This window comes from Athene cunicularia, assembly GCF_003259725.1.
Source record: "Athene cunicularia isolate RWA chromosome 7 unlocalized genomic scaffold, athCun1 chr7_part1, whole genome shotgun sequence".
Classification (NCBI taxonomy): Eukaryota; Metazoa; Chordata; class Aves; order Strigiformes; family Strigidae; genus Athene; species Athene cunicularia.
In genome coordinates, this window is record NW_020799107.1 from 33,620,869 (window position 1) to 33,635,546 (window position 14,678).

General features: G+C 37.1%; 1 protein-coding gene across 1 annotated transcript in view; it reads left to right on the forward strand.

The window, feature by feature from the left end:
- ARHGAP15 (Rho GTPase activating protein 15) overlaps window positions 1-14,678 on the forward strand; it is a 320,935-nt gene that overhangs the window by 246,040 nt on the left and 60,217 nt on the right. The window contains exon 14 of the mRNA XM_026852528.1: window positions 12,733-12,867. Within this exon, the coding sequence (XP_026708329.1) occupies window positions 12,733-12,867 (135 nt within the window). The remainder of the gene's footprint in view (window positions 1-12,732; window positions 12,868-14,678) is intronic.

The window sequence follows — 14,678 nt, forward strand, 5'->3', positions numbered from 1 at the left end:
ATGGCCATCTCATATTCTAGATAAGATAATAGATGACCAACACAATCTGTGAACCATTTTGGGGATTGGTCTGAAGCTCACAGCTGCCGTTGGCTATAATGAAAACCCACCATGAAATACCTGCAGCACCGTTTTTTGTTTCCACTCAAGGGCAGAGCGGCGCACCCTCTCCTTCATAATGCATGCGTAGGGTATGGAAAAGTAACTTCTCACTGCTAGAAGTGTTTTGACTGGGAGCTTAATTTATAGTGGCTCATAGAGTTGCAGTGTGTAATAAGCAATGTCCTTGAACATTTTTCATGCGCTTCTAAGTGACTCTTTAAAAAGCATTGGTTTCCCTTGTAAAAATCATTAAACTTTTTTAAGGAAGAAGTGGTAGTCTAGGTTAGTAATCATCACAGTGCTTTAAATACTAGTGGATAATTAGCGACATGAATAAATTAAATACATTTCAGGTATAATAGCAAAGCTGAGGAAAATCACCAAATATTAGCAAAGCTCCAAAATCTAACGACTTTGTGTTGCATGCTGTTTTAATGACTGCGATTTAAAAATGTGCATAATTCCAAAGAGATCACATGTTTCACATAATAAAAATGACTGTGACATAAAATATATATTTTCTTTAAAAGTACTTGTAATATCAAAAGGACTGTGAAGTATTAGCCATTTAATACAAATTTATCTTTTCTTGCAGATGATTACATTTTCATTTTAATTGCTCACATTTCCCGTTCTGATCTTAATGTTTTATAGTAGGCAAGACATGCCACAAAGAAAAAAAAAAAAAAAAAAAAAAAGTCCTAATTTGGCCAATGTGTTCTGCTGCAAAGTCTTGGAATGCTGTCTTGCAGTTTCAAAAGTGATCTTATTTGGCTTCCCAGAAACTATTATGCCTGGAGGATGCCATGAGAACAAGGGCTGCCTTGTTAACAAGTAGAAAACTCTCCAAAACAAGATAGGATCCTGATATAAATCATAATTTAGATGCACAGAGCTATGTTCACAACCACAGTAATGTAATTCATTTACATCTAGTTATTACTTATCTCCACCCGAACTACTAAGTTCAGGAATGCAGCTGCCTTGTGCCTTGTGACTCGTGGGGGTTAGGGAAGAATGACATCACCAAATTTAAGCACATTACCATGCTGACATAGTGGCACCTTGTTTTCCCTTCTGCAGATAGAGTGAGGATTGTGTGCTACCCCCCATTCTCCCAAAGAATACCTTTTTTTCCCCTTTCAAGCAGCTGCTATATGAAGGGTTGCAAATGTCACTTCAACTAATGATGAATGATGCTTGACCCTTGGACCTGTTACTATGAATTTTATGCAATGCTAAATTAATATGAAAGATCTCTGCTAGAAGACTTCAGCTATTATGCATGCAGCATAAATGATATGTTAAACAATCCAAATTTTTTTTCTCATAACCATGGTAAAATGCAGAGCTGCTTTAACGTTTTGATGTGTATTTCCACTTAAGATTAGTATCTTTTAGTTCTAAAAATATTTTTGGTAAGCAAATCAGTTTGCGAAAAACATTGTCAAAAGGGCAACTGGCCCACATGTCTTTGTTGTTTGCGTTTGAATATAATTAATTATGTAAAGCAATAGTTAGTGGGAGCTTAACAATTAGTAGAATCTGTCAAATAGTTACACGGAAATTACTAACTAATTGAACTACTGGTCTTTTATTGTTTCAGGAAGCAGTACGGAGTGTCATTCTTTTTATCTCATAAGTTCGTTATTATCGCGTATCGTATTTTTCAAGCAATATATGCTTCCTGGTAGACTAATACATAAATAACGCTCCCGGTAATGTCACAGCGTGCAAAAGTGTTTGAAATAAAAACACCTGTTTTAATTAGTATTCAGATTTGTGTGGTTAAAAATGATAATCCTCTTGCAGTTCTATGACATTTTTAAAGCTTTGAATTTCCATCTGTATCTTATATTATGATGTTTCAGGATTGTCGTGAGTTAATTATGTTAACTTCGGAAACATTGCTTGCATTTAGAATGAAAAACTTCAGCTTGAATAGCCAGGAAAGCAGATGCTATCTTTCTTGTCAACTGCTTTGTTGTGCGTTGCCTTGAAACTTTTTATAAGATTCTGTATCCAAAAGGAAGGATAAATCTCCATTTATTTGAAATGTTACTCTACTCTAATCAATATTTTAATATATTTCTTGCTGGAGGAACCTGAATGTATCTCAAGGAACCAAAGACATGAAAATCTCTTATTTTATGTTGAAATCCTCCTGTTAATTACAAGTCCATTCACAAGACTGATTTGAAGATCAGGAAAAATCTATGTGAGATAAAGCTTAAAAAGTGTTTTGAAGCATACCTTTTCACTCCTGAAATACCTGCCTGTAAGTTTACATGAAATAGGAGGAACTGGAAATACTACAGTTAGGATGCACATCCAGATAAACCCTGCAGAAGGGAAAGGTAGGCACAAATATATCTTTAACGCAGCAAATCTGCATTAGGTCCTACCGCAGAGCAAGTGAAAATGCAAAACGTGAATGCGTGCGTGAGATGGAGGAAAAGGTGTGATGTTAAAAACGTTTTGGTGGATGCACGAGAGGCCGTGTCTCCTCCTTCCACGTGAGACTGCGAGGCGTGTGTGGGAAACGTAAAACATTGTGCCACTGAGTCACCCGTATTTCAATACACCCCTTCTCTGCCAAGGAGGAACCACCAACATTGCCAAGTGTGTTTACGTGTGCCCAGGGTATTTATGCATCTTCTGAGGCACAGTAAGAGAAGGTATAGCTGCTCACATGGAATGGCATGTGGCAAGGTGGATGGAGTTATTTTTTTTTAAGCCCACACTGGCCTTGAAACATCAGCCTTTTGGTTAAAAAGACCTAAGCAAGGTCTCACGTGTTTGTGTGTACGCAGCTTTTAATTCCATCGCTCATGCGATTACATGCATTTCACAAACCCCTAAGTTCGATCATAAACTTAGGGGTTCCATATTTTCAAAAGCATCATTTTTAAAAAAAAAAAAAAAAAAGCTATTTTTCTAGCAATAAAATTTTCAGTGCTTGTAAGCCAGCACTGGGCAAGAGGAACTAAAATGTGCAGACTAACCCGGGACACACTCGAGTATGTGATTCTCTGCTGGTGTAGCTTCAGAGTGGACATAGCTCTGAAGTTGATGAATTTATATGAAAAAAAGTGCACTTATCGAGAATCTTCCCTATTCAGGGTAACATGTGATTCTCAAAATGCATAAAAATATTTGAAAATTCATGTTATTATTAGCATTATTATTATCAAAGGACATTCCGTTAACATTTGAAAGTCCTTCAGTGCACTTGAAGATATATTTGTTTTAGCAACTTATATATAATCCCCTCCTGTTTAAAGTTTTGTTTTAAACACATACAATTATCATCTCTTACGCCCTGATTCAGTAAGCACTTAGAAGCATTCCTATCTTTAACAGCATAGCTAGTCCCGCTAATATCCAGGGAATGGAATTAGAGCTTCAGATATTAGCAAAAAGTAATGCAAATGTGAATTAAGCAACATGGTTTTGAAGTAAGTTGACTGAGGACTTTTTATTTCTTTGACTGTGCGAAAGTTTGACCAAAAAAAAAGAAAAAATCAAAGCAAGCATTACTGATATTAATAATTATTTTAAAAGTATATAAAGTTGAATATTTTAAGCTGGTAACTAGAAGGAATTAGGCACTGAAATAACCTTCCAGTAAGGATGGTGACGAAAAATCCTAACAGCTTTTAGAAAGAACCATCAGAAGAAATATAATATATATATAGACATATAGATGTAGGCATAAATATATATATATATATATATAATAAGAATAGTATTATTGTCACTTTTTACCATGTAAAACACATAAATTAAATTAGATTAGGTCACCTACGTACTAGAATAGGACTATTTCCAAGTTAATGAGTCATTTGGATGTATCAAATTTACAATTGTACCTTTGCATTCCCTCGTGTAACTTTCCATACAGACAAGCCTACACCTAATGTGGGACTTTGCTACTTGAAAACTTTTGCCGCCTCATGTCTGTGTGGGACCTTACATGACATGAAGTGATATTCTCTGTCCTGTAGAGTGTCACACATCGTGTAGTTAATAACAAATTGTTGTGTTAGGTAAGAATTTAAGCCACAATTTCACAAACTGAACTAGCGGAGATGAAGCACGAATTATTCTTATGACCTAAACTCAGGCCTGGGTTCTCTGGCTTGTGTTTTTCAAGACAACTCAGTTGTTAACAGAGAAAATAAGTAATGCTGATAGGCAAGGTGCAAGTGTTGAAGCGCTAGATGGAAAGTATTTAACAAAACTGTCCTTTCTTTTTGCATAACTTGAATAAAGTGTCTAAATGACCTCTTCCTAACCAGAAGAGAATATAGAGAAGAAATTAAGCTTTATTGGTAAATTAAAGCCCAAATCCCATGGCTGATGAGAGATACGGTCCGTTTGAAATAGTTACAGTTTCAGACTTTCTCTTCTACAATCAGCGGGTGGAGACCAACATAATCCAATTAATTGTAATTCCCTTTTGTGGCACTGGTACAGTGGTGAATGATATAGTAAGTCCATTGAAGTCTTATCTTTGGTCAGATAATCCAAATGGATTCATATTATGAAACAGTCCTTTAAAAAAAGTTCTGGTGAACAGAAGTGTTTTGACTTTAGTGAACCAAAAGATAAGCTGTATACAAAATAAAATGTTTTGTCCTTGACATTTACAGAGCATGTACATACCTGATTTCATGTAAGAACACTTCTTCCAGCTGGTCTCTGTCAAAGAGTCCTTTCATTAAAAAAAAAAAAACAAACAACACCCCCCACCCCCCCAAAAAAAAAAAAAAAACAAAAACCCAACCAAAAAACAAAAACACAAAACAGAATTTGTTTTCTGGACATCTCGCAAACCAATGTGTGAGAACAGGGATTTACATGACAGGTAATCTTTATTCTTGTAAACAGTTCTATTAAAATAAATGTGATTACAGATATAAGGAATAGATGAGTCACGTTTTGAGAACTGTTTAAATTTCTAATTTTCTAAGAGAGAAATAAACTAATATTTCATTAATAATCCTTATAACTGTAAGCAAATAATATACGTATGTTCCTTCTCAGTATTGCGAGTGGTCTAGGGGAATTGTTTCATTTTAGTTTAAGCTTTGATCTATTTACATTTGGAAGTCATTTACATAAAGGAGGTCATAATGATCTTTATTGTTTTGTTAATTATTTTCTTTGATTATTGAAACTCACTCACTGAGGCACAAGCTTATTGTTATCGGGGCGAGTCCCAATAATACATTTGGCTATGTGCAATAAGGATTGGGTGGTATTCTTGGGTTTTTTTGAATTGTTTTCGTACAGACCCTTTCAGTTTAATAATCACTGGAGACAGGTCTGATTTAATGCATCAATAGTCTGATCCAGCGCTACACGTTTTGTATTTCTCCTTTCCTTTAAAGTTGTTCATATCAAGCCCACGTTATGGCAGGAGAGTTTTCACTTGTAGCATGCTGAACTCTCATATTTACTAAAGGATACTGAGGTACTATTTGTGGGAGACAACACACCAGACCATGTATTGAGGTCAGATCTTTTCAGAGTGTCTCAAAAATACTTTTTTTTTTTTTCCTTTTGTGTCCGTCCCCACCACCCCCCCTTTAAATTGTCTGGCTGAAATTTAATACAAAGAATTTTTTACCCTTTGGGGTACATTACATATGAAATAATTTATGACCCATGAATCACAAGAAGGCAGTGAATTAGGTTTCAGATAAGTCTGCCAAATATTACAAAACATTGTGTACAGATTTTTGGACTATGAAAAGGCTTTTGACAAGAATGGAAATAGAAGCAGTGTTAGAAACAGCAAGAAGGGGAAGAACAGAAAAGCTATATGACAGAATCCTAAAGCATTCTGAGTTAGTAGTACAATTAAAAAGATATGACTATGAACATATTATTGAAGTACGAAAATGGGACAGAGAGTCATTGTCCAATTCCTCTCTGCGTTAGATCTTGAGAGACTTCAATTTATTTAAAATGTAGATTTGTAGATGCTGATACATGCAATTCTGATAAAAGACCTGACTGTAAATGGGAAAGAAAAAAAAAAAAAAGAAAAAAAGAAAAAACCTCTAAAATTAGATTGCAGAGAAGCTTACTGGAGAGCAATTACACAATAAAAAAAAATGTTAATAAGAGATTTGAAGTTGTAAGGGAGATATTTACCTTGACTAATATATGTATACACAACTTACGACTAAGCAAGGGAGATGAAGTCGAAAGCAGAATTCAGAATGGACTTTTGCCTTTGAATAGTAAAATGTATCATGAAAAGTAAGTTCCTGATCTAGGCAAGTATTTGATGTTCGTGTTCTGCAGTCTTGGATATCTGAAGCAGAAGTACTAGCATCCACCTAGAAAACGGAATAAAATCCATTAGCTGGCACAGAGAAAAAGAGAAAGTCATTAGTCTGGTTCAGAATAGAGGGAAGAATAAACAGAAAGACAAAATAAAGTGTGCTTTAAGGACTAGGAAGGGGCTGAAGTTACTGCTCAACACCAAAGTAGAGAGGATTAGATGGAGAACAGACTCTTACCACTGCAAGACAAATGTAATTTTCACTCAGCATAACAAGAGTTACAGAAAGTCTGCCAAGCCCCATCCTTGTGTTTGGGCAACCTCGGTACTCTGAGGCCGAGAAATGTCTGCACCGTGGGAGAGTATGAGCTGGGTGGGAATTCCTCCATGCTCTTTTCTTATCTCTTTCTTTAAACCCTTGGGGGATCCGAGTATTTCTTTGACCCTGAAGGAAGGAATAATTTGGCCCTGTGGGTTCAGTGGTTCAGGCTGTGTACACTTGCTCCTACTCTTTATCAACAAGTCCCCTCCGAGCGAGCCTCTCACAGAAGTATGTCCATCTCTAGACAGGTAGTCTATTTATTCTTAAGGAGCTTTCAGCTGCATTTTGAGGGAAATATTCGATATTTAAAATCACTCCTTTTCCCATACAGAATAGTTGATTCAGCTAAATTTAATGAATTTTAAAAGCACTTGTAATTATAATCCTATTACAGTAATTATTGCTTCAAATCACAATGATAGAATAAGCTAAGTCAGAACTAACATCACTGTCATCTAACCCCATAGCAGGTATTGGCAGTGAATGATCTAGAAGAGTATCGTAGTGATGATACCTGTTTCTAGCTACGAAAAGTATTCCCCTCTCAGTACCGCTGTATATATTTATGCTTCCAGTATCAAACAGCAACTGATAACATAGAAATTTCACTGACTCAATGGCATCGCTAGCTGACCACTCTCCTAAACCTTTGAACTGTTCTGCATGCCTTCATGATGTACCATTTCTGAATTTCTCGAATGTACTGGATCTTTTTTTCCCAGAAACAATGAGATAGTTCATCCCTCTCTTACTCTGTGGAATTATGTGAGGATGAATATGACCCAGTGTGCCTGAGCACAGAAATCTTTTATTTTTCTGGCACAGATTGAGATTTAAGTTAGCAGTACTTGGTTGTTCCAGCATGCCCCCAGGTCAGCGAGCTGTCCTTTCAGAGAACTGGAATAAACAGCACTCTGGATGCACATAGAGATGTTCTGCTTTTTAGCTTAAGTTGCTCAGTAATTTGCGCCTGGGCTCCATGGAAATGGGCACTCCAGTAATAAACAAATGCTCAGACATTATAACATCATGGCTTAAATTTTCTATTCAGAGGGCATGTCATGTTCCTCTAGCAGAGAAGGAGTAATACATGCAAGCTTTCTTTTACTGACTACATCCTTGCTAATTCATCAACGGTAGCATTTGATGGATTCAGCAGAAGCTGCTTAGAAATACGTTGTATAAAGAATTTCATTATTTGCTTAGCTGATGTTTTTTTTTATTTGTTTAAACACTCTTGGAAGTGAAGGACCACGTGTTGAGTGCAGCAGGACAGTGGCTCTCCCAAACCTAGCAAGGGCAAGAAGAACTACTTAGCTGAAAGAGAACGCACAAAAATCTGTCTGAATGAGGAGAGTATTGCTTTGCATCAGTTGAGGCTTCTGCTTTACTATTTACTCATAGTTCAAGGGATTGTGTGCACTTTGGAGTGTTTCTAGGAAATACAATGTCAGGACAGGATTTACTGGCGGGGAGGAAGCTAAGCATCATGTGCCACACCACCACGGGGTGAGCTCCTTGTCATATGATGAGCAAGAGCCTTCACCACCTCACAACATCCCATCGCTGTCGTGTCTCTGGACATCTCTGCACGCTATTACTGCTCAAAATTGAGCGAGCTCACTCTGAAAGAAGCTGTTTGCCTCAGGAAGGCTGCTGTATCTCTGCGCTAGTCATCAGAGAAGCTGTGGCTTGTAAAATGCAGGTACAGCTTTTGAACACACATACCTTTCAGTGCACAAATTGATATTTGTGCTGTCAGTCATGACAACAGCCCTCACAAAGGGATTTCGTGATGGAGTGTGCCAATGCAAGCAAAGGACTTCTGCTTGTGTATATTCTTTCTTTTCTCTCTTATTGTAGAGCATGAATGGTAAGCAAATTATTTTTGAAGAATATAACCATTAAAAAAACATATATAAAAAGGTGTCTTCAAGTTTGAGATAGAAGAGGAATGACACTGGACAGTTTGTCTTTTCCTAGTATTTGCAAGAGGAATTTTCTTTTCCTTGTTCCACCACAGGACTCTTTTGGAGCTCTCACCAGTAAACTGCCTATTGGGATGTATGAGTCCAGCAAGTTTCCCAAGCTTTCGGCCAACTGGGAATGCATTGTGCACACCCAGCTCTCCTGCAAAGATTTTGATGTGAGGGAAACTGTATGCATTATTTAACTGTGCTGTGCAGGACTTTCTCCAGGGAAGATCTCCCTCGGCAAACGTGCTGGCCCCTGGGATGGAGACTCCAGCGTTCTGAGGTTTCACCCAAATGCCAAAGGTTTATAGGGGAATACAGAGGCAGCAGCTGTTGTGCCCAAGTGTCCACTGTGCAGGGCATTGCCATCCCAGTGCTGACGTCTGCAGATGCAGCAAGGAAGCTGTAAAAAAGGCAGTGATGTTAGCAAACAGCGTGAGACCCTATAAGACACGTCTCACTAAAGCCTTTATACTTTTTTTTTTTTTTGAGGGTACAACCTCCATAGCAGAGCAGGCACTGCTCGTTGTGTTTGCTGGGATTTCTTTCCATGTGATTTGGGGTCATCCATGAGACCACTTGCAGGAACATGTAATACCCAAAGTGAAGTAGGACTTCTGAACATGGTGCTCCAGTATTTAATGGCAGCACAGGCAAAAGACAGTATATAGCTGGGAAAATACTTGTATAAATTGTCTTAAAAGAGAAATGAATGAGCAGTGCTCTCAAATGTCTGCATTTTGCTCCTAGAGACTAGTCTACACACCAGGCAGGGTGTGTGGTTAGAGGAACCACATCCATTTTCTTTCAAAACTGAGCGCTCTGGACTGCCTTGGTTGGTTTTCTTTTTTTGTTGTTTTTTTTCTTTTTTTTCTTTCCTTTTTTTTCTTCTTTTTTTCCTTTTTTTTTTTTTTTTTCTATTTATTTTTGTCTTTAGCTGATCTTTCCATAGATTTTCTTCTTCCTTTTTGAAAAGGATAACCTACTGATGGTATGCTTAAACCAAAGCTGAACTCCCATTTGGTTCTACTGCAGACTGCAAGTGCCATTAAAAATGTGTATTGCTGAAAAGGCTGATTTACTAAGAATAATAACACAGTAAAACACACATTCCCTTCAGAAATGTATTGTATATTGATTTTTTTTTTAACTAATAACCTTGACAAGTGCCCACACTATTTTTTTTTTTTCCTTAATGTGGTCTTTATATTTTCAGCCTGAGTATTAACATAAATTTTATGGGATTTTCTGGGCATATTTGTGTCTGTATCTAAGATATATGATATCAACTGGCAGTGATGGTTGAACTAATCAAGTACTACTGACAAGTTAAAGCAAATTTTTAGGACTGTGAGATTTTGAGCATCTTCCCAGATACAGTATCTCCTGACTGAAAGCAGTCCTTGACTGTCAAGTTTAAATACCAGATTTGGGACTTAATCTTTATGTAAGCAAAACACCCCAATAAGAAATATGTCTGAGTAAAGCCAAAAAAGTCAGGTCCTCTCCTTAAACCTAGCCTGAAAGTCATATGTGTGTTTGTTTATGGCCCTATCACCATGGTATGTGAGCGATTCCAACCAGTGGGAACCAAGCGAGAGTCTTACACTGAATGGACTTCTATTTTTTTGTTCCTTCTAGCAAACATTTTAAAAAACTCTCTTATTGCTAGAGGGAAAATTGACACCCTTTGCTTTCACGATGATACATTCCTAACACGTTTCCTTGAAGAGCTGGAAATGGTGCAAAAATCTGGTAAGATAAGTCTCTATAAAGCCTTAGAAGTCAAGCATTCCACTTTAGACATTTAAGACAAATGCATGGCAAAAACAAGTTGGGTTTTTTTTTTTTAAGGTTTCTACTTAAAGTTCTGTGCCAAAGCTACAGTACTTATACATTTTCTAAATGTGTTTTAAGCAATAAGTTGTACAACATTTTTAGAACATGTGTTAAGCTATTTCTCTAAGAATGAAGCTCTTAACAAAACATAAGCACTCTGCATGAGATCTTAGCAGCAAAGTGCTTAAAAGATAAAGTAAGAATTGGTACCATGGGAAGAACACCAGCTGTAGAGCACACAGGTCCATTATGAGAAGTATGGTAGTGGGTAGGGAGAAAATGATTTAATCAGGAGTAAAACCAATTTTATTATAAGGGCACGCAGGGGGTGTGGCACCATAGTGAGAGGGACATTTCAAAATATCTGACAGATTTCAACAATGTGAAAACCCACCCTGTTCTTTAAAGTGACAGTAAACCCCATCAGGTCTCTCTTTTTGATGCTATTGTTAACAGTTGACTGTTTAAAGCTGGCCTGCTAAGATGCTGTCGATCTAGTTCAATAGTGTGTGGCAAAATAAAAGGCTAATTGTTGAAATACGATCAATCAAATATGATCTCAGAGTCTAAAGAAGATCCCCTCTGGTAACTCATTTGAGATCAAATCATTACTTTTATGATTGAGGTAATTCAATGGAAGAAAGAAAAAAAAAAAAAAGTCTTGAAACCAAAGAAGCAAGCAAGACAACTAAATGAAATGCACAAGTCTGCCTTTGTTCCAGCTTTGTCTCACATTACTACAAGTTAAGGAACTGGGTCCATTCCTTTATTTGTACACATTTCCTGAATCCAGACATTTAGAAAGCCTTTAATAGCATTTATTAAATAAAAGTTGAAAGACGACTCCATTTTGGATAAGATTTTCTGTCCAAAAGTGAACTCTAGAGTGAGAAAACCATCACGTTAAAGTACCAGGGATGTGGAGTTGTGGGTGTCCATGTGTCTCCAATAATTTTACCATTTTGTTTGACAACAGTTCAATAAAGAGGCTGCTCTTGAAGCCAGCTGAATTGCTACACATGAAATTTCAGTGACATTTAGTAAAACATTTCAGGATTATGTTGCTTCAAATTAAATTTGTTCAGTAGTTTTCATGGTTGGCCCTTGATTTGCATTCAGACTGAAATTTTCTAAAAAAGAGAATCATAGCACATGTGCAAAAAGCAAACTCCATTTTTGGAGTAACAGAACTTGGAGAAAGTGTGTGTCATTTTAATTTGGACTAATAAGGATTTGTGCTTTCCTAGAGTTTTATATGGATTATGATCTCAGTGTTTATTATGTTCTAACAGTATCACACTACTAGAATTAAAAAGAAAAATAAAAAAAATCAACAAACCAAAGGAAAATAGAATAATCATCCAATCTTGTTTTATTTTTATTAGAAACTCTATTTTAGCGTTTAGTTTCTTTTATATTTAAATTCCTTAGCTCAGTCAAGCTTCAAAAGAAAACATTTTTTTTTGTTTGTTTGCAAAACAGTTTTGTAAGCACTTGTGGTTTGTCTTTAGTGTGTTATCATTTTTGACAGCTTTGCATAGCCTAGGTAGGCCAACAGGGGTCTGTCTAATATTGTTGCTGGGCAAATCTTCCTCCCAGAGATGAAAACCAAACAAAATATTTTTGAAGCAGTAAGAAGGAATTAATATCCTTTCTCTCACAGTACTCTATTCCTTGCTGACATTACATTCAGGCAAAAAAAGGAGAAAAGCGTTACCCATTATTCCCTTGTACATAGCAAGGCTAACACATGTAAAGCAATAACTCATTTTCTATTGCCATGTTTAGCATATGTCTCCTGTTGGCTCAGCAAGGCCTTTAGGCCGGTCCCTTGAGCCGGCCATCGTTGGCAACTCTTAGCCCCTCGGCCTCAAAACCAAATAGCTTTGAATCATGTTGAGCTGTGATGCTAATTTTCATACTGATGCATTATGGGAATAAATGTATCTGACATACTGTGTCAATGGTACTGTCTCTTTGTGTCTCTTGTTTTTTGTTAGCTGCATTCCTACAGATGGTATTCCATTGAAAATGTTCTCTTCCTACAAAAAAAAAAAAAAAAAAAAAAAAAAAAACCTCTAGGTGCAGAAGGCTGTTAACGGTTGCTGATGATAGTAGGCAAACATTAACATAATAATTAGTGTCTTGTAATTGTTTCATTAAAACCAGTTGTTCCATTTCTCCTCGTGTTTTCCCAGAAGAGAAGCTGAATTTGGACGACAGCCAGTGGGAGGACATCCACGTTGTCACCGGAGCACTCAAGATGTTTTTCAGAGAGCTGCCTGAGCCGCTGTTCCCATACTGCTTCTTTGAACAGTTTGTGGAGGCGATAAGTAAGTACATCAGATACAGTAGAAGCTAGTGAATTAGCCTGTTATATAAAAATAATAATAAACTTAAAAATAGAAGAACAGAGGCATCTCAAAGCTGACTTACCTTCCATTATCCGTGATCCTGCCTTTTTATTGTTTTTGACTGCCTTTTATCTCCTACAGCATTTAGTTAGTTCACTGCAGGGGAAAAAAAAAAAAAATCAAATTATTGATCTATAAATTTTGTGTGTGCCATTTAACTGTAGTGCCTAAAATGGTTTAGGAAAGGAATTAAAATGTGTATGTATTCAAAAATATGCTAGGCTGATAATCCATATATCCCCAAACACAAGAGAGAGACTAATAATTGTGAATCATGTTAGAAGGGGCTGTCTTTATGTTAATCAGAATGAAATGTGTGTGTTTTGTTCCACAAGGTTGCAGACTCTTGCCTTGCAGTGATCAGATTGCAAAAGCATTTATGTTCTCATTTTCATATCTACCTTTGCTCTTTTTTTTTTTTTTTTAAGTTGACATGCATCAAAAGTATTTTCAAAGTCCAAAGCATTTATTCTGTTACATGTGTCTGTGGTATGCCTGCTGCAAACCTATATTTAATATATGCAGGTGCATTTTTGTAAAACTGCATCAGCTTGGAAAAACTTGAGGTAAAACAAAGTGATGGGGGGTTTTACTCCCTCCCATTGGCAAGAGGGGGGAGAGAAGGGATAGCTTAAAGGGGAAAAGCCTAGTAGGAGATTAATTAAAGGTCCAATAGAGAAAAATCTCTAGGAAAAAGCCAAACCCAATAAAGTACTTAGAGATCTGTTTTCTGAATGACGGGCATGCATATTTGCCATTACTGTTAATGAGAGCTGTGTGTGCACATGCGCAGCTGTCAGAGAATATGAAACCCTTAATGTACGGCTCACTTTGATTTTATATTCATAAGAGTCTTTAGTTCAACTAAAGCTTTTCAAGACCCAGCATCAGATATAATGAGGTTAAATACATCTCACAAGATCCTTCCCTTCTCGGTTATTTAGAGATGCAGTGCAGTTAAACACACAACGTAAAGAAACGCATTACCTGAAAGTTTATTCTTGGCAGCTCGCTTTCTTCTCCCTTCAAAGCACATGGAAACTAGACGGAGAACATCATCTCCCAAGCTCCTGTTGCACAGTCTCTGCAGTGCTGAGAGGGGAAAAACAATAAAGAATTTCTTACTGTTCCGTTTCTGCGATGCACTGGGATGAGATGCTTATTGAAGCACCAGCACTTGAACATGCCCTTCATTCAGGTGGTTCTGCACCCACCAGCTATGTCCTCTTGGAAAGGAGGAGATGCCTTGAGCAGATGCAGTCAATTCGTGGGGCAGAGCCCAGCATGCCAGTCACCCCTCTTAGGCACCTTATTCTGCGGTCGAGTGTTTAATACCAATCCTCTGCCATCATCAATTGCTCTTCCTGATAATCCACCATCATACTGATCTTCTGGGGGGGTTAATAAAGTATTTCTCCCCTTTATTGCTGCTTTTCATTACCTTTTGGTACATTTGGTGTACCTTTTGGTTGAGCAAACACTATCGTATTCTGAAGAATCTTATCAGGACACCATGATCTCATCCTTCATGCTGTCTTCTGCCCTCATCCTCTCTGTGAGGGTCCACATCAGGGTGACTTGAAATCTTTTGGTGGCCCAGTGGAGAGGTTTTTTTTGGTTAGTAAAAAATAACAGGTAACTGGTAATAGACTTGTGAATTAAGAGTTTAAAAGCATGTCGGGAAGAGACTGTCACTAAAGCATTAATATTCATGAATGAGAAATTAATGT